Source organism: Alexandromys fortis, unplaced genomic scaffold (genome assembly GCF_014885135.2).
Source record: "Alexandromys fortis isolate MF-2015 unplaced genomic scaffold, M_Fortis_MF-2015_v1.1 scaffold_1, whole genome shotgun sequence".
NCBI classification, from domain to species: domain Eukaryota; kingdom Metazoa; phylum Chordata; class Mammalia; order Rodentia; family Cricetidae; genus Alexandromys; species Alexandromys fortis.
Window position 1 is genome coordinate 37,464,346 of NW_026067927.1, and position 20,078 is coordinate 37,484,423.

Below are 20,078 nucleotides of genomic sequence, written 5' to 3' on the forward strand. Positions count from 1 at the left end.
TTTTTTTTTCTGTGCAGAACTCTGGTTCGGCCAGGTGTGGTGGCACTTACCTTTAACCCCAGCACATCACAGTGGTCTCATCTTTGTCTTTTGGGAACTACTAGGTGACACATTCAATAAAAGTTGAATTGTGACTGGAAAGGTAGCTCGGTGGGTGCTTAAGAGGACCGGCTGCTCTTGTAGAAGACCTGGGTTCAATCCCTAGCACTCACATGGTGGCTCACGATGGTCTGTAACCAAGTTCCAGACTCTCTTCTGACCTCCATGGGCACTGCACCCATGTGGTACACTGTAGCATGAATCTAAATGGTCTTAATAGTAAAAACCTGGGGTCATATATTAGGGGGTGAAGGCTGAAAGATCAGAGAAGCAGAGCAGCCAGCCATTAGTTCTTACCTCTTCTAAATCTTCAGACCAAATGGGGTGTCCTGTCTCTCCAAGTCCTCAGACTGGATCCTGAGCTCCTGCCTTCTATTCCTCTCTCTGCCCAGCCATATCCCTTCCTGCCTCCACCTCCTTAGTGCTGGGATTAAAGGTGTGAGCCACCACCACTTGGTTCTGTTTCTCTTTTAGACTACTTCAATCTCATTGTAGCCCAAGCTTGAACTCATAGAGACCCATCTGCTCTCTGGAGTCCTGGGATTAAAGGAGTGTGCCACTATTGCCTGCCCTCTGTGGCTAACTAGTGTGGCTAGCTCCACACTCTGATCGTCAGGCAGGCTTTATTTGTTAAAGCACAAACAATAGCACCACAGCGCACTAACTTACATGAAAACAAAATACTCCTATGCATAAAATAAAGTTCTTTTAATTGTCCGAAGAAACTAGAGGCGAATGGACACCTTGTGTGGTTCAGTTCCCCTGCACAAACTGAGGACTTGAGAAACCCAGTTAGCTATGGGGATAATCATTTAATGACAGAAAGAGGACTGGAGCCCCAGCCCTCCCTCGCATGCTCTGTGGGACACCCTGTCCTAACCATTGGCCTTGACCATTCTTGAGTTACTGACCTTGTCTTTTAGGTCTGTCCTTTATGTGTATGGATTGTTGTTTTATTATTATTTTTGCCTGCCTGTATGAGTACCACTTCAGTGTAGTGTATGAGGGAGCCAGAAGAGGGCACCAGATCCCCTGCAACTGGAGTTGTAGATGGTTATGAACTGCCGTGTGGAGGTGGGAACCGAACCCAGGGCCGCTGGAAGAGCAGCCAGTGCTCTGATGAGCCACCTCTCCAGCCCCTACTGCGTATCTAGTAAACTAGCAATGCTTTGATGCATTTATAGGCCCCCAAACGTTACACAGTGCTGCAGGAGATTAAATTTTATTAGACTCCCCACTCACTCGGTGTATCAAATACACTTCAGGACAGACCCCGAGTAGTTGGCCAACACAAAACAAAATAGTATATTTTTTTTAAATAAATAAATTAAAAAACTGCCTTGGCCTGTTGATAGCTATACGGAAAGCTAGAAGAAAGAAGGCGGAGTCAGGAGAAGCCATGTAGCCCCGCCAGAGATAGACTCTGGACAGAATCTTGCTGGTTAGCCAGAGCCACGTGGACACACACAGATTAATGGAGATGGGTCCATTTAAAATTTAAGAGTTAGCCAGAAATACGCTTAAGCTATTGGCGAGGGGGCTGGAGAGATGGCTCAGTGGTTAAGAGCATTGTCTGTTCTTCCAAAGGTCCTGAGTTCAATTCCCAGCAACCACATGGTGGCTCACAACCATCTGCAATGAGGTCTGGTGCCCTCTTCTGGCCTTCGGCATACACACAGATAGACTATTGTATAAACAATAAATAAATATTTAAAAAAAAAAAAGCTATTGGCGACACAGTATTGCAAATAGTACAGTTTCTATGTGGTTATTTCGGGACTGAGCAGCCAGGAACAAACAAGCGGCCTCCTACTATGGGGCAGAAATGGAGACATCTCTGTTCTTTCCACAGATCTACCGTGGGCACACTGCTGGCCTCCAAGGTAACGTCTCTCATCCACTGTGCTCTTGTCCACTGCTTCCTCCCTGTCTTATGATCTATGGTTTGATGCCTTTGCATGGCAATCCAGGTTTCTTCTTGATAATGGTGAGTGAGAGGGGCAGCCTCAGACCAGTGATTCTTCTTCCTTCCTCTAAGATTTATTTAACTTTATGTATATGGGTGCTCTATCTGCATGTACACCTGCACACCAGAAGAGGGCATCCAATCTCACTACAGATGGTTGCGAGCCACCATGCGGTTGCTGGGAATTGAACTCAGGACCTCTAGAAGAGCAGCCAGTGCTTGTAACCATCTCTCCAGCCCCCAGACCAGTGATCTCTATATCCCCCTGTCAGTACGCTCCTGGCGGCTGTCCCATGGGCCTTGCTGATGCTACATATACTCTTTCCTTCCTTCCTAAAGCTGGGATGGAAATTCTATGATGCCGATGATTACCACTCTGAAGAGAATCGGATGAAGATGGGGAGAGGGGTACCGCTGAGCGACCAGGTAACGTTGGCTGTGGGCGTCCAGGATCTCTGTATCATGCCTCCTTCTTTATTAGCCCAGAGCCTGGACTTTCCCATGGACTCAGCTACCTTCTGGCCTATCCCGTGCACAGCCAGCCACAGTTTGTTGCAGGATTTTAATCTTTAATCCCGAGTGGGCTCCATTTCAGCACCCACATGGCAGCTCACAGCTGCCTGTATGTAACTCCAGTTCCAGGGGATTCCTCTGCCCTCTTCTAGCTCCTGTGGGCACTGCATGCACATAAAATAAAGTTAAATAAACAAAAAATTTTTAAAAAAGCTTAATAATACCATCATCTTGTCCATTCCCATCAGTGCTTGAATGTGGTAGGAAACCCTGGCTAACCAAGGCACTACAAGAGACGAGTGGGGCAGTGGTGGCGCACACCTTTAACCCCAGCACTTCAGAGGCAGAGGCAGGAGGATCTCTGAGTTCAAGGCCAGCCTGCTCTACAGAGCCAGGCTACACAGAGAAACCCTGTTGGGGTGGTCAACTCAAGCAAGGGCTGGGGTAGAAAGCTGCAGCCGTGCCTAGCTGCAGGTTCTGATCAGATGTACCGGGAGGATATATTAGCTATAGTAAGAGGTGTGTGACCATCACCGCCAGGGGAGATAGTCACACAGCGGGGAGGCTGCGGGAGGTTTAAAGGATGTACCTTAAGGGGACTTAAACTACTATGAAAGAGCCATTGACACCAGAGCCAAGGAATGGTTTCTGTGGTTGTAGGGCCTTGGGCATGGCCCTCAGCCTGGCGATGCCCAGATCCCACAACCACTAAGGTCTCTCTGAAGCTAACATTTGCAACTATGGTACTATTGTTTCTTACCTGGGAAAGCTTCTAATTCTTGTTCTAATTTCAGGACAGGATTCCATGGCTCTGCAGCTTGCATGACATATTAGTAAGGTAAGAAATCATCTGGCCCCGGTATAATCCAGTGAGTTAAAACATCACTTCTGAAATTACAACTGGCTGCACCCATCAGGGTAGAGCCAAAGACGAGGGTAAACCAGGTCCTCAGTCAGCTCTGCCCTCCGAACAGCTCGGAAGGAACTGAGGATGCCTGGAACCCAAGATCATTCAGATCACTGGTGAAACCTCCACTTAAGGCTGAGCACACTCAGGGCTCCATTTCCAAGTAACACTTTGCATTGGCAGAGGCTACTCCGCCATCTAGAATTGACACAAAGTACCCCCATTCTGTAGCCCTCATCTCTTTTTTCCCCTCTGGGTGTGGGGTACATCTTGTTCCTTCTATTTTGGAAACAGAGATGTGGCCTTGGGACAGCATGTCATTCTAGCCTGTTCAGCCCTGAAGAAAATATACAGAGACATCTTGATACAGGGAAGAAGCGATGGGCCCCTGAAAAGCGATGGGTCCGCAGAGGAAAGGCTAGCCGGCCAACAGCTCTTGGTGGTCTATCTCAGCGGCTCGTTTGAGATCATTTCCAGACGCCTGTCCCAACGAAAAGGACATTTTATGCCGCCCGAGTTACTGCAGTCCCAGTTCAGCATTCTGGAGCCTCCGTCAGCTCCTGAAAACTTCATCCAGGTCAGCGTGGACCAAAGTCTCTCGGAGATCGCCGATGCTGTTCTGGAAGCTCTGCCAATGAAGTAATCATTCCACACCTGCAGGGTAGGCGCGCTCTAGTTCAAGGTCCTCCTCGCCAGTGTATTCTAAGTTCCTAATTGAGAGCAAACTGCGGTACGTGGAGAGCACCGTTTGCCTGTATGGACTCGGTGTGCAGGTGTCCCGCAGGTGTTCTCCAGGTGTCCCGCAGGTGTCCTGCAGGTGTGCCAGGAGGAGGGGTAAGGATGGTAAAAGTTAAGCTTAAACTTAAATCGTATATAATGGAACCAGATGGTCAGTGGTAATTGTGCAATCAATGCTAGAAATCACTCCCGTTTGAGAGAACAATGCCTTGTGGTTGTGTCTGCACAAATGGATGAAATATGCTACCCTGGGGGCCCGCTGGAATTGGTCTCAGCAATAGAAACCTGAATCAAAACAGCCACTGACTGCAGGCATTTCACACCATACTGCTGTTGGTTTTCAAACAGGGTGTCGCTGTGTAACAGCTCTAGCTGTCCTGGAATTCACTCTGTAGAGCATCCTGAAGCCCAGAGATCTGCCTGCTTCTGCCTCCCCAGTGCTGGGATTAAAGGTGTGCATTACCATAACTGGCTTCATCTTCATACATAGGTCATTATGTTCTATAATCTGCCATTATGCTTTGCTTTAATTCATCCCCCTTCACAGCCTTCCCCTGCCCTTGTCCCCTGCTCCTCCTTGGCAGGTTCCCTTCCTTTCCCCAGGAAGGAAACCTTCCTGCATTCATGGTTTCTCAGTCTTTCTTAAGATCTCTTCCTGCCTGCTTGGTGTACACATCATATATGTATATAAAACTTTAAGTTCAGGTCCTGCTTGGGAGAGAATTGGGCCTTTTTACAACTATATAGAATTCCATTGTGTACGTACATCACACTTAAAACTTTTTTTTTAAAGCTGTGTAAGACATGTACACCAGGCTGGTCTAGAACTCAGAGAGATCTGCCTGCCTCCTGAGTGCTGAAATTAAAGGTGCACACACAACCGCCTGGCATACCCCATTTTCTTCTTCTTTTTCAATATTTATTATGTATACAATATTCTGTGTATACCTGTAGGCTAGAAGAGGGCACCAGACCTCATTACAGATGGTTGTGAGCCACCATGTGGTTGCTGGGAATTGAACCCAGGACCTTTGGAAGAGCAGGCAATGCTCTGAACCACTGAGCCATCTCTCCAGCCCCCCCCCCCATTTTCTTTAACTGTTTATTTTTTGAGTCAGTGTCTCTCTATGTATCCTGGCTATCTTGGAGCCCCCTACATGGACCAGGCTGACCTCAAACCCAGAGAGCTGAGAGTAAAGGTGTGTGCAACCATACCCACGAGGGATTTTTTTCAGTCGAGAGGATGGGGAGGACCCATCCTATCAGAGCTACTAGGTCCTGACCTCAGCACTCTCTCAGGGTTCAGAGTAGGACTTCTATGACAAGCAAAGACTGGGCTTGGAAAATGGACCCAAGAGGTAAAACAAACTGACTTAGGCATGTTTTTCCTGAAAGTTTCTTTATTCCTTGGGGGAAGATGAGAATAAGGGCATAAGGGCAAGATGTAAGGGATAAGGGGACAGAAAAAGAAGCAGCGTAGGGGTATAAGGTATAAAAAGGGTAAGAGTAAGGAGCGATCCACAAAGCTTTCAGTTTACATAGGCAGACAGACACATTAACAGTCCCATAGGTGAAAAAAAAATACTATCAAGCATGCATTTTCATGGTCATGAGACTGGTGGATCTGGCAAACAGGGACCTTATGTCTCAGCGGGGGCGTGGTTGTGAAGCTCCCCTGGTAGCTGCGGCCTGTGGGCTTGATTTGCATCAGCACCTAGCTGGTTGACTCCAGCAGGGTGCCCAGGTGAGAATTTTTCTTTCTGACTCAGGCCTTTTTCCTGTCTAGTTAATCTCCTGGGCTATGGTCCTGTTAGTTGAAACCAAGGTAATGGGTAATACAGAATGTTAAGTCAGAGCAGACCAGGAGATTACAGCTTCCGAGTGTCCTCTCGTCAGTGAGTGCTGTCAATAAAGAAAGCTCATAGCGGATTATTTTTATGTAGATTTTGGCTGTGAGAACAAGGACTGGGTCCTTTTCACGCCATGGCTTCATGGTGTGGGGGGAGGGATCTGGTTGCCCTACAGGAAAAATCAGGTTTATCCACCGATACACTTCTGGGATACTACAGAAGGGAGAGAGGCCATGATGTCATAAGATTTTTACAGAACTGACTTATCCAAAGGACAGATGTTCCCGCAGCTTTGCAGAAACGGGTTCTCCAGGTGGAGTGGACATATACACTGTGGATAGTGCAGCACCTGGGGGCTCCCCACCCCAATGTGGGCTCTCCAGCCCATGGACTTGGGTCCCACTCTAAATATAAAGCACTTGCGTTGAGCAGCAGGCTCCACTCCATGCTTTCTGACTGAATGCAAGTCACCAGTCACTACAGGCTCAAGCCGCCATGCTGTCCTCCATCAACTGTGAAGCCACATGAGCCTACCCTGATTTCCCCAAGGTGCCAGTGCTTGGTCACAGCAGCAAGGAGAGCGACCGAACCTGGCACTCCTGTGGCCTTTCTGCTCTGCCTCTTTGCCAAGTTATTTGGGACATGTCCTCCCTGGTGTCAGAACATGGTCCAATGAGGCCAAGAGTTCCCCACATGGGCCAGGCATGGTGATGCTCACCTTTACTCTAGCAGACCAGGGGCAGCTGAATCTCTTGTTAGTTCAAGGCCGGCCTTGCCTACTTACTCAGTTCCAGGCTAGCCAGAGCTAGAGTGAGACCTTGTCTCAAAACAGAACAACAAACAAACTGGGCAGGGGTTTCTCAGTGTAGTTTTGGTGCCTGTTCTAGAATTAGCTCTTGTAGACCAGGCTGGCATTGAACTCTGCCTGCTTATACCTCCCAAAGGCATGCACCACCACTGCCTGGCGAATTAAGCTATCTGTGTATTGCAATGAGGCTGTGGTTTACTGGAAAGGGGGGCATCAGCAGCTACGTCATGTCTGCCGGACTCCTTCTCCTGCCTAGCTTTATTCTGGCTGTCCAGGCTGGAACTGCCCTACCCAGAAAAGACCACACTTCTGACAGGCCTTAAACCTGACTAGCAGGGAACCTTTGGAGACTCAGTCGATTTTGTCACACCCGCCCCCCCCCCCCCCCCCCCCCCCCACCAACCCACGCCCACCCCCCCNCCCCCCCCCCCCCCCCCCCCTTATATCTCAGAGTGAGATACAGTCAGCCACCATCCTGAGACCCAGGACTCAGGGCCAGAAAGCAAGCAGCAATCTGGGATCTTGGGGACTCCCTGCCATTCAGTTGCCATGGAGACAGCCACACAGGCATAGAGGAGGAGGGCCAGATGTAGACATGGTGAGAGGCTGGAACACAGTGCTTACCCACTTCTGTGGTGGTGGTGGGGGCAAGCCTTTAGCTTGACATTACCATGGAAACAAAGCTCTGAGCACAGTCTAGGACTGCACAGTCTCCTCCCCCACAGGGCAGCTGGGACATTTACTACCTCCAGGTGAACAAAGTGGTGGACGAGGGTGCTCTGGGGGGATGGGAACCTGAACAGGTCATAGGCGACAAGAGCCCACTGGAGCCAGCAGCAGCTCCTGAGGCACAAAAACTGGAAAGTTCCACAATTCTGTCTCAATAAAAAGGAAGGGGCTGGGGCGCACGAAGGACTGGAGATGGCTCAGTGGTTAGGAGTGCCTACTGCTCTGGAGAGCCTGCACATGGTGGCTCACAACCCTCTGTTCCTCCAGTTTCATAAGATCCAATTACAAGAGACTTCAGATAGTCAATTTACAATCTGGATGAAAAATTCAACTTCAACGAAAAATTTAGCAAAAAGCAATTCTAAGAAAAAATGCTGGGGGGCTGGAGAGATGGCTCAGTGGTTCAGAGCATTGCCTGCTCTTCCAAAGGTCCTGAGTTCAATTCCCAGCAACCACATGGTGGCTCACAACCATCTGTAATGAGGTCTGGTGCCCTCTTCTGGCCTGCAGGCATACACACAGACAGAACATTGTATACATAATAAATATTAAAAAAAATGCTGGAACATAAAGTCCAATAAATCAGCTCAGTGGACAGCATCACCCACAGACCCAGTTCTACATATGAGGTCTGGTGGGTGGGCCTGGCATGAACACCGAGCAGCCGGATATCGGAGTTCAAGACCATCCAAATTCCAGGGTAGCCAGAGCTACAGACCACACCTCCCCACAAGAGGAAAAATGTGGAGCCACACAGAAACAGTGGCAGGGGGACAGGAAGGTACATCTATATTCTGTATTTAAAGACACTTCTACCTCACACTGCTGAAAGGAATCTACTGTATCTAGTTCATATGTCCACACAATCAAGGTTGGTTCTGGGTTAGCACCCACCACCCCACCTTGCTTACAGTAGACACCCAGAACAGATCCAAGGTTGGCACTGGAAGATGTTAGCTAGACTCAGGGTCTAAGAAGAGCCTGAGCCCCGACATGCAGAGAATGCCAAGAGATGGTGACAGACATCACACGTCTTGGAGATCTGGCTGAGCCCCTAGAGCAAAGGCACAAAACTGGACTCTAGAATGATTGGCTTTCTTTATGGCCCACCCACCACAGCCCTACTGGCTGGCTGGAGAGAAGGCACAAGACCGTTTTCGTCAGACTCTATTAAAACTGCTGGTTTTGAGTAAAGAGTCTAAGGGCTCGGGTAGGTGTGGCTCCCCAGGCCTTGCCCAGATCGTGCCCCCTGTGGCAATACCATCCTTAGGCAGGTGGTCCTGCAGCCTGAGCGGGCCAGCAGCGTCTCCCCAGGGTTTCTGCTGCACGTCCTTGGTCAGCACCAACACTGTGTGGAGCAGCTGGCAGGTCTTCCTCCAGATTCCCTCACTGATGGATCAGGACCTTTTCTTCCCCTAAGTCGTTCTTTTTTAAAAAAAAATTATTTATTTATCATTTATTTATTATTATACAGTGTTCTGCCTGTATGTTTGCACACCACAGGAGGGTATTGGATCTCTTTGTAGACAGTTGTGAACCACCATGTGNCCCCCCCCCCCCCCAGTTGTCCTTGATCACAGTCTCAGGAATGATCCTAGAACTATCCAGTCCCAGGGCCGTGGCCTCTCAACCTGAGTGCCACTTGCTAACACTCCCCTACTTCCACCCTGTTTTCTGAGGAGATGGCTTGGTTGCTCAGGTGGCTGCCGCACAAGCACGAGGACCTGAGTTCAGGTCTGTGATGCCAGGCCTGGGAGTGTGGAGACTGTCAGACTAGCCTTTAGCCTTCTCAGTGAATTCCAGGTTCAGAAATATGACATTTGTGTCGGTCTCTTCACACAAGCTTAGATACACATTCCCACGCTGACAAGCACGTTCACCACACATAAACACAGGGGTGGGAGGAGTCCAACCCTCTAACTCATTAATAAGCACTCTCGGCGGGACACAAGAATAACACCACTCCCGAGATAGTTACGTGTCTGCTCAGAGGTTACCTAACGCCTTGCACGAGAATGCCACTCCCACCAGCCGGCCTAGACTATCACAAGGCTGTATACTCCTGGCTGAACCTCCTCGTGTTGGCAGGCAGGATGTTTTGTGCACTGTCCTCCTACACAGCCTGGCTCCACTTCTGTCAGTAGAAGACAGACTTGCATTTTACTGCTATAGTTGAGGGACAGAGATCAAAGAACGTCTGACTGAGTAATTATTCGGGGAGTCCAGGCTCCTCCAGGACACCGGTACTTAGCCTGTGAGGTGAGACCTTTGGGAGTCAACCACTTTCACAGGTGGTTAGGGTTACTGCACATCAGATATTTACATTCAAATTCTTAACAGTACCAAAATTACAGTTATGAAGTAACATTGAAAATAACTGTATGACTGGGGTCACCACAGCATGAGGAACAAAGGTCGCAGTATTAGGAAGGTTGAGAGCCACTGCTCGAGGAAGACAATAAAGAGCAGCATATGACATCACTTCTGCACCTACTCAGATAATGTCAGGGAAGGAAGAAGACATGTAAAACAAATGCTGTAGCCCAGAGGAAATGAATGCAGTAGCTGATGGGAAAGTATATTGATTATAAAAAGGTCAAGGAACCACTGAGGTAGCACAAACGGAGCCCAGGCAGGGCAGGAGCGGGAGAGCATGCAGAAAACCCAGGACGAGCGAGCAGCTAGAACAGCTTCCCACAGCAGGTTCACCAGACAAAGCATTAAAAATGGCCAAGCAAAGGGGTGCCTAACACCAGTAAAGGGGACGTCTAACAAGATTAGAAAAGGCTGGGGCTGGAGAAATGGCTCAGTGGTTAAGAGCACTGCCTGCTCTTCCAAAGGTCCTGAGTTCAATTCCCAGCAACCACATGGTGGCCCACAACCATCTGTAACGAGATCTGATGCCCTCTTCTGGCTTGCAGGCATACATGCAGACAGAATATTGTATACATAATAAATAAATAAATATTAAAAAAAAAGTTTAGAAAAGGCTGTTAAGCAACAGTCTTGGTACTGGGCTTAGCAAATTTCATATCACTCTATGAAAGAATATACAATAAGCAGCTATTTCCCTGTCTTATAACCACATTTTGGCCATGAAATGTTTGTAACACATTTTTAGTCACCTGTGTTATACTTTGCTCATTGTTTTGTCTATTACAGTCTCGCGCTACTCACTGGCCATTTCTGTCTTTTGTTTCTGCTCTGTGGTATAATGCTTTTGTTTAAAATGCCAAAAGACCAGAGGATAGGATAAGAAAAAGGGAGTATTTATGTCCCTCTATCGCAGAGGGCAAGCCTGCTGGACAGACTGGACAGGAGGGTCAGTGTAAACCCTTTCTTAGGGAGCATGGCACTAGACTGACTACCAGATAAATCAGAAACTGTTTAAGGTCTCTGCTGAAAGTGAGCTAAAAGTCACAAAGAAAAACAAGGCGTAAGGCTAAAAGTGAAGCATCCTGATGAAGTCCCAAGAGAGTGGACCCATCAGTGTTCGTGAACACAGGCTGCTGGGCAGTATGCTGCTTGTGTAACAGCCAAAGACTGATCACAACTCCAAACTGAGACAATAGCAACAAGTGAGACTCCAGGTGTTCATTCCTTTCATTCACGCAGGCTGCGGTAAAAGATGGCTCTAACTGTGATGAAGACAATGTGCACAACACTGCAAAACTGCCTCTAGACAGCACCCGCAACCACACGACGGGCTGTGTTCATTCATCCCAGAAGTCAGTTATCAAACAGAGACTTCTGGGACTCCCCCCCCCCCAAAAAAAAGGGGAAAAAGTTGTTAATGAGGCAGAGGACTCTGGAAGAAGAAACATTTGAAAACACCAGTCAGTCACATATTCCCACACACCTCCAGAAGACCCACTTCCCAGTTCCTAGGCTGCCTTTGAGGTTTCTCACCTGAATAACAATACAAAGCGGAGAGTTTGCTGTTGATCTGGGGATTCTGGCCTGCGGGTGTGGTTTTCTCCCACTGTATTGCTGTGTCTGTCACATTTCCACTAATTATGTGTGACTGGGTGTAAGGAAATGGCTGTTCATTGGTGGCATATATATTCAGCCAGTTATGGTGATGTCAAACAGCCAGACTGTCCACATAGGGAGGAGAGATAGTGACACTTGCATTCTGGTGAGCCAGTGGATACAAACTTTGTTCCATCCACAAAGTGATTTAAAATACCATGTATAAGGTATACATAAAACAATGGATTTTATATCTAGTCTTGGGGCATACTCCTTAGGTATCTCATTAGCACATCTACTCTAAAACCCAAAACAACTGAAACTTTTGGCTCAGAGCATTTCAGACAGAGATGATTTCAACACAATATGACGTCGGCTGCTGTAGTGAGTACCCCCACACACGCACACATTACCTGTAGACTTCAGGAACAGGGTCAGTTCTTGGCACCCTTATAACACAAAACACAGACAGATGAACTGTGTTCTGGGATGTTTCTGCTATCTTGTCCCATCACCCTGTAACGACGTCAATCTATCCCCATAGGCTGGTGATCACTGTGAGTTTAGGATAGCCAGAGGTACACGGTAAGGCCCTAGATAATAATAATCCCTTCCATTACTATGGTTAAACCAAACTTGAAATCCAAGAGTATTTTTTTCCTCTTTAGTCTTTACACACACAGTATATCTAGACTGGCCTCAAACTTTGCATCTCCCCATTACAGACATGCACAACCCCACCTGGCTTGAGATTAGAAATCCTGAACACAGAGATGCGCCACGGCTTCGGTAGCGACCGGCTCTTCTTTGCTGCCTGAGCGGCGCCAGCACCTTCCTCGGGAGCTCGCAGCAGCCGGCTGGCCCCTGCTCCACGGCAACCATGTGCGACCGGAAGGCGGTGATCAAAAATGCAGACATGTCGGAAGAGATGCAACAGGACTCGGTGGAGTGCGCTACTCAGGCGTTGGAGAAGTACAACATAGAAAAGGATATTGTGGCCCATATCAAGAAGGAATTTGACAAGAAGTACAACCCCACCTGGCACTGCATTGTGGGGCGGAACTTCGGTAGTTATGTGACACATGAAACCAAATACTTCATCTACTTCTACCTGGGTCAGGTGGCCATTCTTCTGTTCAAATCTGGTTAAAAGCATGGACTGTGCCAAACACCCAGTGATCCATCCAAAAACAAGGACTGCATCCTAAATTCCAAATACCAGAGACTGACTCTTTAGCTTTGCTAAGGGAACACCTCGTTTGAATCTGTTGTGTTTTGTGTGGAGCATCATCCTCTGTACGAGTTTGTGGTTATAAAATAATTAGTAAAACAGCTTACATTTGTATTTATTTTCTAGGCCATACTTCTGTACCCCCCCCCTTTTTCCCTCCCTTAGGCCATTCCTTTAAAAATAAATCTGTTTGAAATGTAAAAAAAAAAAAAAAAAAAAAAAAGAAAGAAAGAAATCCTGAACACAGACAGCCCAGCCATCACCTGCCTATTCCCCCCCTCTACTCTTTACTCAAATTGTTCTACAGAACTTGGTGTAAGAACAACCTCTGCCTGCACTCACTTCTACTCTGCTCAAGCTGAAAGCATCTAACCTGCTGGTTGGCTCACTGTCCAACACTGTACCTGCAGGACAGGGTGGCCCATGCTATTATAGTACTCGGGAACCTTATTCAGGAGGAGGACCAGGTTCACTCAGTCTGGGGACACATATATACTGAATTTCCGAACAGCCGGTCTACAGAGTAAGACCCTCCTAAGAAATGCCCAACTTTTCATAAAATTCAGGATCAATCACGCCAAATAGGCTGTTTATTACGATGTGTTGAGAAAAAACAAAGACATCTTTCTACAAAAGAGGCAAGACAAACCAGTGTAAAAGCTGGAAATTTATTGTTATTTTGTGATTAATAAATCAAGCTGGCATGACACTGCCCCTCGTGTGGTGCCATTCACCAGTACAGAAGTCTTTAAACCAGACAGACCGAGGCATAAGGCAGAGAGCAGAGACACGAACACTATCCTTGCCAGCCTCCTCCAGCCCCGCCTCCACCCTGCCCTCTGCACATGCTTTCTGCTTGGGGAAAGTGTCAGAACAGTGCGCAGTCTGGGGCAACCTGGTCTCCCAACCTTTTAATAGCAAGCAACTTATACAAGTTATGAAATTCATCTTCTCTTTCCCTTGATTTTATTCGTCTGAACTCATCTGAGATTATTTGAACATTATAATTTTGGGTAACTGTACAAGAGAATACAATGACCTAAGAGAATACTGAACCAGAGCCAGCCGCATATATCACTGACCCTAAAGCTGTATTTTAATTGGTCCCGAAGGAATGTATCACCTCAACAGTGTGAGAGTTAGGCAAACAGAATTTCTTTGGGGAGGAAGAAAGAGGCTATAGGATAGCCAAACTTACTCAAAATTGTTAAAACGGCTCTTTGTTTTCCACCAGACCGACACTACTATATGCATAGAATCTTCACAGATCTTGGTTGCCAGTATTACTTAGTTCAGACTGGCCCAATCCAGAATAGATTCTGTCTCACCCCTCCCCCACCCCTTCTCTGAGGCCCCGAACAGCACGACCTTCAACTATTTCATAACAGAACTAGGCAAACACTTCAGAAACAAGTGGCTCACTAATCATTTTAAATCCAGGTACTGCCTATGAATGAGAAAGCTGATAAACCCAAAAGATAGCTCTACTTCTATATGGCAACTAAAACGGAGACATCAGCACTTTCAGTGAAAGCAGCATTTCAATCAAACACAGTGCTGCTTAGACACGCACGGGGGGGGGGGGGCAGAAGCCCCGGCAAATGCACTGGAGTATGTTACAGTGCTCCTTCAGTCTGCACAAAATAAAGGTAATTTACAGCCATTATGTAAATGTTGAAATATTGTTACATTATATTGTCTGTACAATTAAATGTCCCTATAGTGATAACCAGAATCAGTTTTCTTTATTGTCCACACACCTGACTAAATGGCACTTCTGCTGAGAGATGTTTATCAAAGATGCTGTAAGAGTCTACACAATTGAGAACCCTTATTTTACGTTTCTGGTTACAGGGATTTTGCTTAGACGACCTATAAATGTGCACTAGTTTGTACTGCACACACATAAGCAAACTGTCAGTAGTATAAACCTTACAGCATTGTTAGCAAAAGTACATGCCAAAGTCACAATTAGCAATACTGTACCACAAATCATGGAGCGCAATGATCTGCTTTGTAATGCCTTTATTCTACATAAATTACTACCATGGGGTTATGTTTAAAAAGCAAGTTAGTTGGACAGATGCAGGACAAAAATTTGTTCACCCAATTAGAAAAGGTGATATTTTAAAAAATTACAATGAATGCCAAGTGTTTGATGCATGCAGCAGCCTTAACTGAAAACATTGATTCCCACTGTTCCAAAGATACAGACACCCGCATATCCTACCGCACTCCACCTCAGATGCGTCCTATTGGTTTCCTTTACAACAGCACAGAATTCCAATGAAATAAAGCAGGTTATTTTAAAGATTTAAGAGCCGTTATCAAAAATAAATTACATTTTTTTCAGGATACAGAAATGCTGCTATGATGGCTGGGAGCCCAGCAACCTTTCAATGGCTGCATTGATGTCGCCCCCTGTTGCTATCAGTGCTTGCAAGTTTGCTTCACGGTTCAAAAACCCCATGGCACTGAGCTGTTCCAGTTGCTGCTGGAATCTGACTTCTGGACTCTGCAGCTGTTGAAGAGAGCAGAGAAGCACACTCTAAGGAGAGGCAGTCTATGCTAACCCGACCACCGCTCAAACACATCAACTGCTTTTTAAACAACAAATGCTGGTCTGTCGAGCTCTCTTTAAATTGTTACCTGTGCCCTGAGATACATACACCATATCTGGTTATTAAAGAGAATGAACTTACTTAACTAAAATATACAAGACCACCTACAATTATTTTATAAAGAAAGTGGACATTTTTAAGTGTTAGTCTATAATTTATCCTTACATATATATGTGCATATTTACTTCAAATGAGCAAAATATGATTTAAATAATTTAGCTATAATTTTAAATATCCATCATATTTAAAAGTTGTTTAGTGTTTTAGCATGACAAATAGACTATATAATTCTGCCTTTAAAAAAAAAAACTTAAGAGACTGGAGGTGAGTGCTTGGGGTCTTGGATTTGATTCCCTAGGCTCTCTTTCTCCCTGTCTCCCACAAAGAGTAAAACCGGCTTATTAAGTTCCCTGGCTTAATAAATCCCACCACTGTAGAGGCTTGTGAACAAGCAGGAACTCTTCTTAAAGCCCATGCCCAGACAGCTTATGCTTTCTCTGTACTGACACTAAATGTGCTTCAATTATGATATACCACTAACCAGCCTGGTTGTAATAATGTATTATATGTGCACCATGTGCATGCCTGATGCTCAGAGATGTTAGAAGAGCCCTGAGACTAAAGTTACAGATGCTGTGACCCACCATGTAGGTGCTGGGGATTGGACGTGGGTCCTCTGGAAGAACAGCCAGTGCTCTTAACCACTGAGCAAATCATTTCTCCAGGCCCCCTTACTGGTAAATTCTTAGTAAAGACAATACATGTTCATAGATGCAAGACTAAGGAGTCCACACACATTAAGTCACTACAGGAAGTGCTGGGGGAGGGGACAGGCTAAAATAGGAAGCCTAGATACAGTTGTTCTGAAATACTGACAATATTTTTACGTTTTCTCTGATAAATCTTTACAAAACCTATTTCAAATGACTTTGAAGAAAGTACTTCAAAACTTACATTTTATAAAGCTATTTCTAAATACTATGGCATTAGATTGAAGCATTCTTTCTTTGGTGTCTGATATAGCAGAAAAGTAACAATTTCTGTAATGCATGTCTTTAGATGTAACATCCTTGAATAGTACTTTTCATTATCTGAACACTAAATGGCTGCTGCTTTCTTTTTGTCTTTTTGGAAAATTCTATACTTAGGCTAGGCATGCAGAATCTGTAAAGAAAAGCATTGTCACCTGAGGATTCACCCCAGCAAGAGCTTGCAGCATTTGCTGGATGAACTGCTGGTGGCCTGGCTCTGTGGCGCCTCCTGTGGGGCTCGTGTTTTCATTAGGTGCAGAGCTAGGTGCGTTGTTTCCTGATGAGCCTCCAGAATTGCCTGCTGCCCCCAAGCTAGGAGCAAACCTAGGGAGAGCACACACAAAGTGGGTGGAGTCAGTTACATCTGAACATCATGATACTGGCTAAGTTATTTTCTTAAAAGTAAGCAGATATATAACTTTGAAAACTGACTAAGAACTCAATAGCCGCCAGGCGATGGTGGCGCACGCCTTTAATCCCAGCACTCGGGAGGCAGAGGCAGGCGGATCTCTGTGAGTTCGAGACCAGCCTGGTCTACAGAGCTAGTTCCAGGACAGGCTCCAAAGCCACAGAGAAACCCTGTCTCGAAAAACCAAAAAAAAAAAAAAAGAAAAAAAGAAAAAAAAGAACTCAACAGCCAAAATAAAATGCTAAATGATATTGATTCTATAGTTCTCACAGAAATGAACCATCCTGTGCTTTCAAATCTCTCCCAAATAAGCCTACCCTGGGATGAGGCCGGGGGCTTCTGTTGCCAATGTCTGCAAGCCCTGCTGGATCTGCAACAATGCCTGCATGGCTCTAGGGTTTGCCATCGCTGACAGTGTGTCAGGGTTCTGCATCTAAGGAAGAAGGAAAAGCAGTGGTTACCAAAGCATTAAAAGCAAGGTAGGTACATTTTTCCAACTTGGCTATATTTTTGAAGAAAACCTAAAACCTTACTCCCAGATAGCAGTATATTTCTTCCCAAAATACACACAAACTCTCCTCTTTTGACAGCAAATTCCATACATAGGTCATTACTTGACTCAGTTGCAAGCCTACCATAAAGGACGTTTTCAGAATGAAGACAATTAAGAGCAATCCCAGAAGTCACATTTCCCCCTTCTCCAACAGAAAAAAAGAAAAAAAAATAACTATTTCTTAGCAACTCCAAATGTACAACATATTGGATGGCGGCAATATGGTGGAAGCTGCGTGCATCTTCTGACCACACGCTGTCTGCTACTAATCGCTGCCAGTCTGCCACCTCAGACAATTGCTCCAAAGTTGAACCAACAGTGTCCTGAGTGTAGCTTCCTCACTTTCAGATACCCACGCCTGACTGACAAGAGGGCAATGAGCTCACTGCAGCAGACCGAGGACAACGACTGGCTGGACTAACCACCAATTCAGCCAGAGAGCAACCCTGAGAACTACCAGCTTCAAAAGCACCAACGCCACTTTTATGTCTTGAAATAATACCGTGACAATCTTGGGCACTACCTTTTTTTTTTTTAAACCTCCTTGCTGTGACAACAGATATTTTAACCTTTCTATTTCTGGTTCTGAGGACATGAGGTCTACTCCTTAGAGAACAAGCACTCTACTAATTCGGAAGAGATTGAGACACTACAACAAAACCCAACCTGTGACGTCAGAGGGCAGCTCACTCAGAACTAGTCCAAACTCTAGTGGATGTACCACACGGAAGCACTTCAAGGGGAGGAAAGGGGAAGAAATGGCCCATGATATTAAGGAAGCACTCTGCATCCTAAAACCTCACGGTCTAAGCACAGTCGGGAGCGACACGGGCTGGGAAGACAAGGCTCAGTGTCTGCATGTGTGCAGCACACAGGCCTCTGCTCTGCGCCATCATCAGGAAGGAGGACACGTTCATCATCAACCTCTCAAGCAGATCATTACAAAGACAGCAGCGTCTTTTCTTACTCACTTGTTGGAGGAAAGTTGGGAGCTGTTGTCTCATTTGTTCTTGAAGCTGAGGATTTCCAGCAAATAGGGGATTATTCAGCATCATCTATGGGGCAAGTGTTCAAACAATTTTAACTGGAAATATCTGAAACAAGTAATGTACCTGGTTTAATATTCTACCTTCCTCCAAATGCCTAAATTGGCACTGAAAAGGGAGGAAGGGAGAACATAAATAAAAAAGGAGCAGGAAGTTCTATCCATAAGGAGCTGGGGGAGGGGGGAGAGAAAGGAGGAAGGCAGGTAGGAAGGAAGGAAGGAAGGAAGGAAGGAAGGAAGGAAGGAAGGAAGGAAGGAAGGAAGGAAGGAAGGAAGGAAGGAAGGCAGGCAGGCAGGCAGCTTCTCTTTCACCAACAATGGTGGATGATGGATGTCATGTTGGGCCCTAAAAAAATAAAAGCGATTGTTTTGTAGCCTTTTCCTTGAACAAAGGTAAACTTCTGCCTTGGGGGGGGGGAGGGGAATCTGGGAGTGCTGGATTCTCAGGAAGACAATGCTTTGGCTACACTACAGAATAAAAGAACATTAATATGTACAAACTTAAATATGGCTTGCTCAGAAACCTCAACACACAAACAGCAAGCACAGAGAAATCAGATCTGGAGCCACTATTATGTACCTGCTTGCCACTACTAACAGTTGATATTAGGTCCAGAATAACCATGAAACAGCAACCAACTGCCAGAGAAATGGAGCTGCTAGATGAAAACCAGCCCAAACTAGCACCATCAGTCCTCTGGGGAAGTGTTAAAACACCTAAGACCCAAAGATGTGAATGAGAACACCAAGATTAACGTCTGAATTCCACCTCACTAGCAGCACAGGTAGAAAAGTGGGATTCCTCCAAACCTTCAAAGTATGACCAATTGAACATGACGTGACTGCCTCAAGGTAAGATCATCATACAGTCAGCAAACCAGAGACTGCTAAGTTCAAAGGAGACAGATTGTGTATCACTTTCCAATGATTGACTGATGAACTGTTTACCTGCTGTCCAAAGTCTAGGGAGGAAATGAACTTTGCCCTCAATTAGGTAACCATACTGAAGAACAACTGTATGAAAATCCTATTTAAAAAAAAAAAAAGTGTTCTCTCCTCCCTCCTTCAAAGTGGGTTATTTAATTTCAACATCATCGAAGCAGAAAACTTCTGTTTTATGGACAGAGTTTCAGAGTGAGCAGCACATGAAGCGGGAGCTGCTCCCAGCCAGAAATGCCTCTTTATTCTTCCACACAAACACTGCTTTACTGTGGGCTATTATCCTGTTATCATATTCCCCTTTCATTTAAATTATTCAACTAGTCTAGAAAAAGCTTGTGACAGAAAAATCATCTTTTTATTTATTATTTCAACTAACTTACCTGAACCTTCATAATACAACAATTAAGTTTTTACATTTAAAATATTTTCAATATTTAAGTTTCAAAAGACCAACTATAAACTTTAACCATCTGATACCAGAGCACACTGTCAAGGTTTTAGAGTAGTCACTAATAAAAGACACCACCTAGCATTGCCAGGGGTTTGCTTTAAAGTTAGAAAACAAGTGTGTAAAGCAGCAAGTCCTTTATGAACAAACTTACATGGAATATGCTTGCTTAAGATGAATTTTAAGGATAAGATACACACTGTGTTATAATTAAAC

General features: G+C 45.7%; 3 protein-coding genes across 11 annotated transcripts in view; 2 read left to right on the plus strand and 1 right to left on the minus strand.

Annotated features, from left to right (window-relative positions):
• Positions 1–12,451, plus strand: part of Idnk (IDNK gluconokinase) — a 14,619-nt gene extending 2,168 nt beyond the window's left edge. For 2 of the 8 annotated variants that reach the window (XM_050144564.1, XM_050144569.1), the window contains exons 2-5: positions 1,952–1,982; positions 2,405–2,491; positions 3,373–3,416; positions 3,780–5,105. In XM_050144564.1, the coding sequence (XP_050000521.1) occupies positions 1,952–1,982; positions 2,405–2,491; positions 3,373–3,416; positions 3,780–4,128 (511 nt within the window). In that variant the 3' untranslated portion in view covers positions 4,129–5,105. Of the gene's footprint in view, positions 1–1,951; positions 2,087–2,404; positions 2,492–3,372; positions 3,417–3,779; positions 5,106–12,307 lie in introns of those variants that run through there. The other 6 variants (XR_007592139.1, XR_007592138.1, XM_050144567.1 and 3 more) reach the window with 6 other exon arrangements.
• Positions 12,452–12,459: 8 nt separating this feature from the next.
• On the plus strand, positions 12,460–12,919 carry LOC126503064 (dynein light chain 1, cytoplasmic-like). Its single transcript, XM_050144571.1, has one exon. It carries the CDS (start codon positions 12,463–12,465, stop codon positions 12,730–12,732), a length of 270 nt encoding a protein of 89 aa, XP_050000528.1. The 5' UTR covers positions 12,460–12,462; the 3' UTR covers positions 12,733–12,919.
• Positions 12,920–13,467: 548 nt separating this feature from the next.
• Positions 13,468–20,078, minus strand: part of Ubqln1 (ubiquilin 1) — a 38,099-nt gene continuing 31,488 nt past the window's right edge. Inside the window, exons 8-11 of one of the 2 annotated variants that reach the window (XM_050144562.1) lie at positions 18,399–18,482; positions 17,192–17,307; positions 16,621–16,789; positions 13,468–15,334 (exon numbers count right to left, since the gene is read on the minus strand). In XM_050144562.1, coding sequence (XP_050000519.1) covers positions 15,182–15,334; positions 16,621–16,789; positions 17,192–17,307; positions 18,399–18,482 — 522 coding nt within the window. In that variant the 3' untranslated portion in view covers positions 13,468–15,181. The remainder of the gene's footprint in view (positions 15,335–16,620; positions 16,790–17,191; positions 17,308–18,398; positions 18,483–20,078) is intronic. The other variant, XM_050144563.1, reaches the window with a different exon arrangement.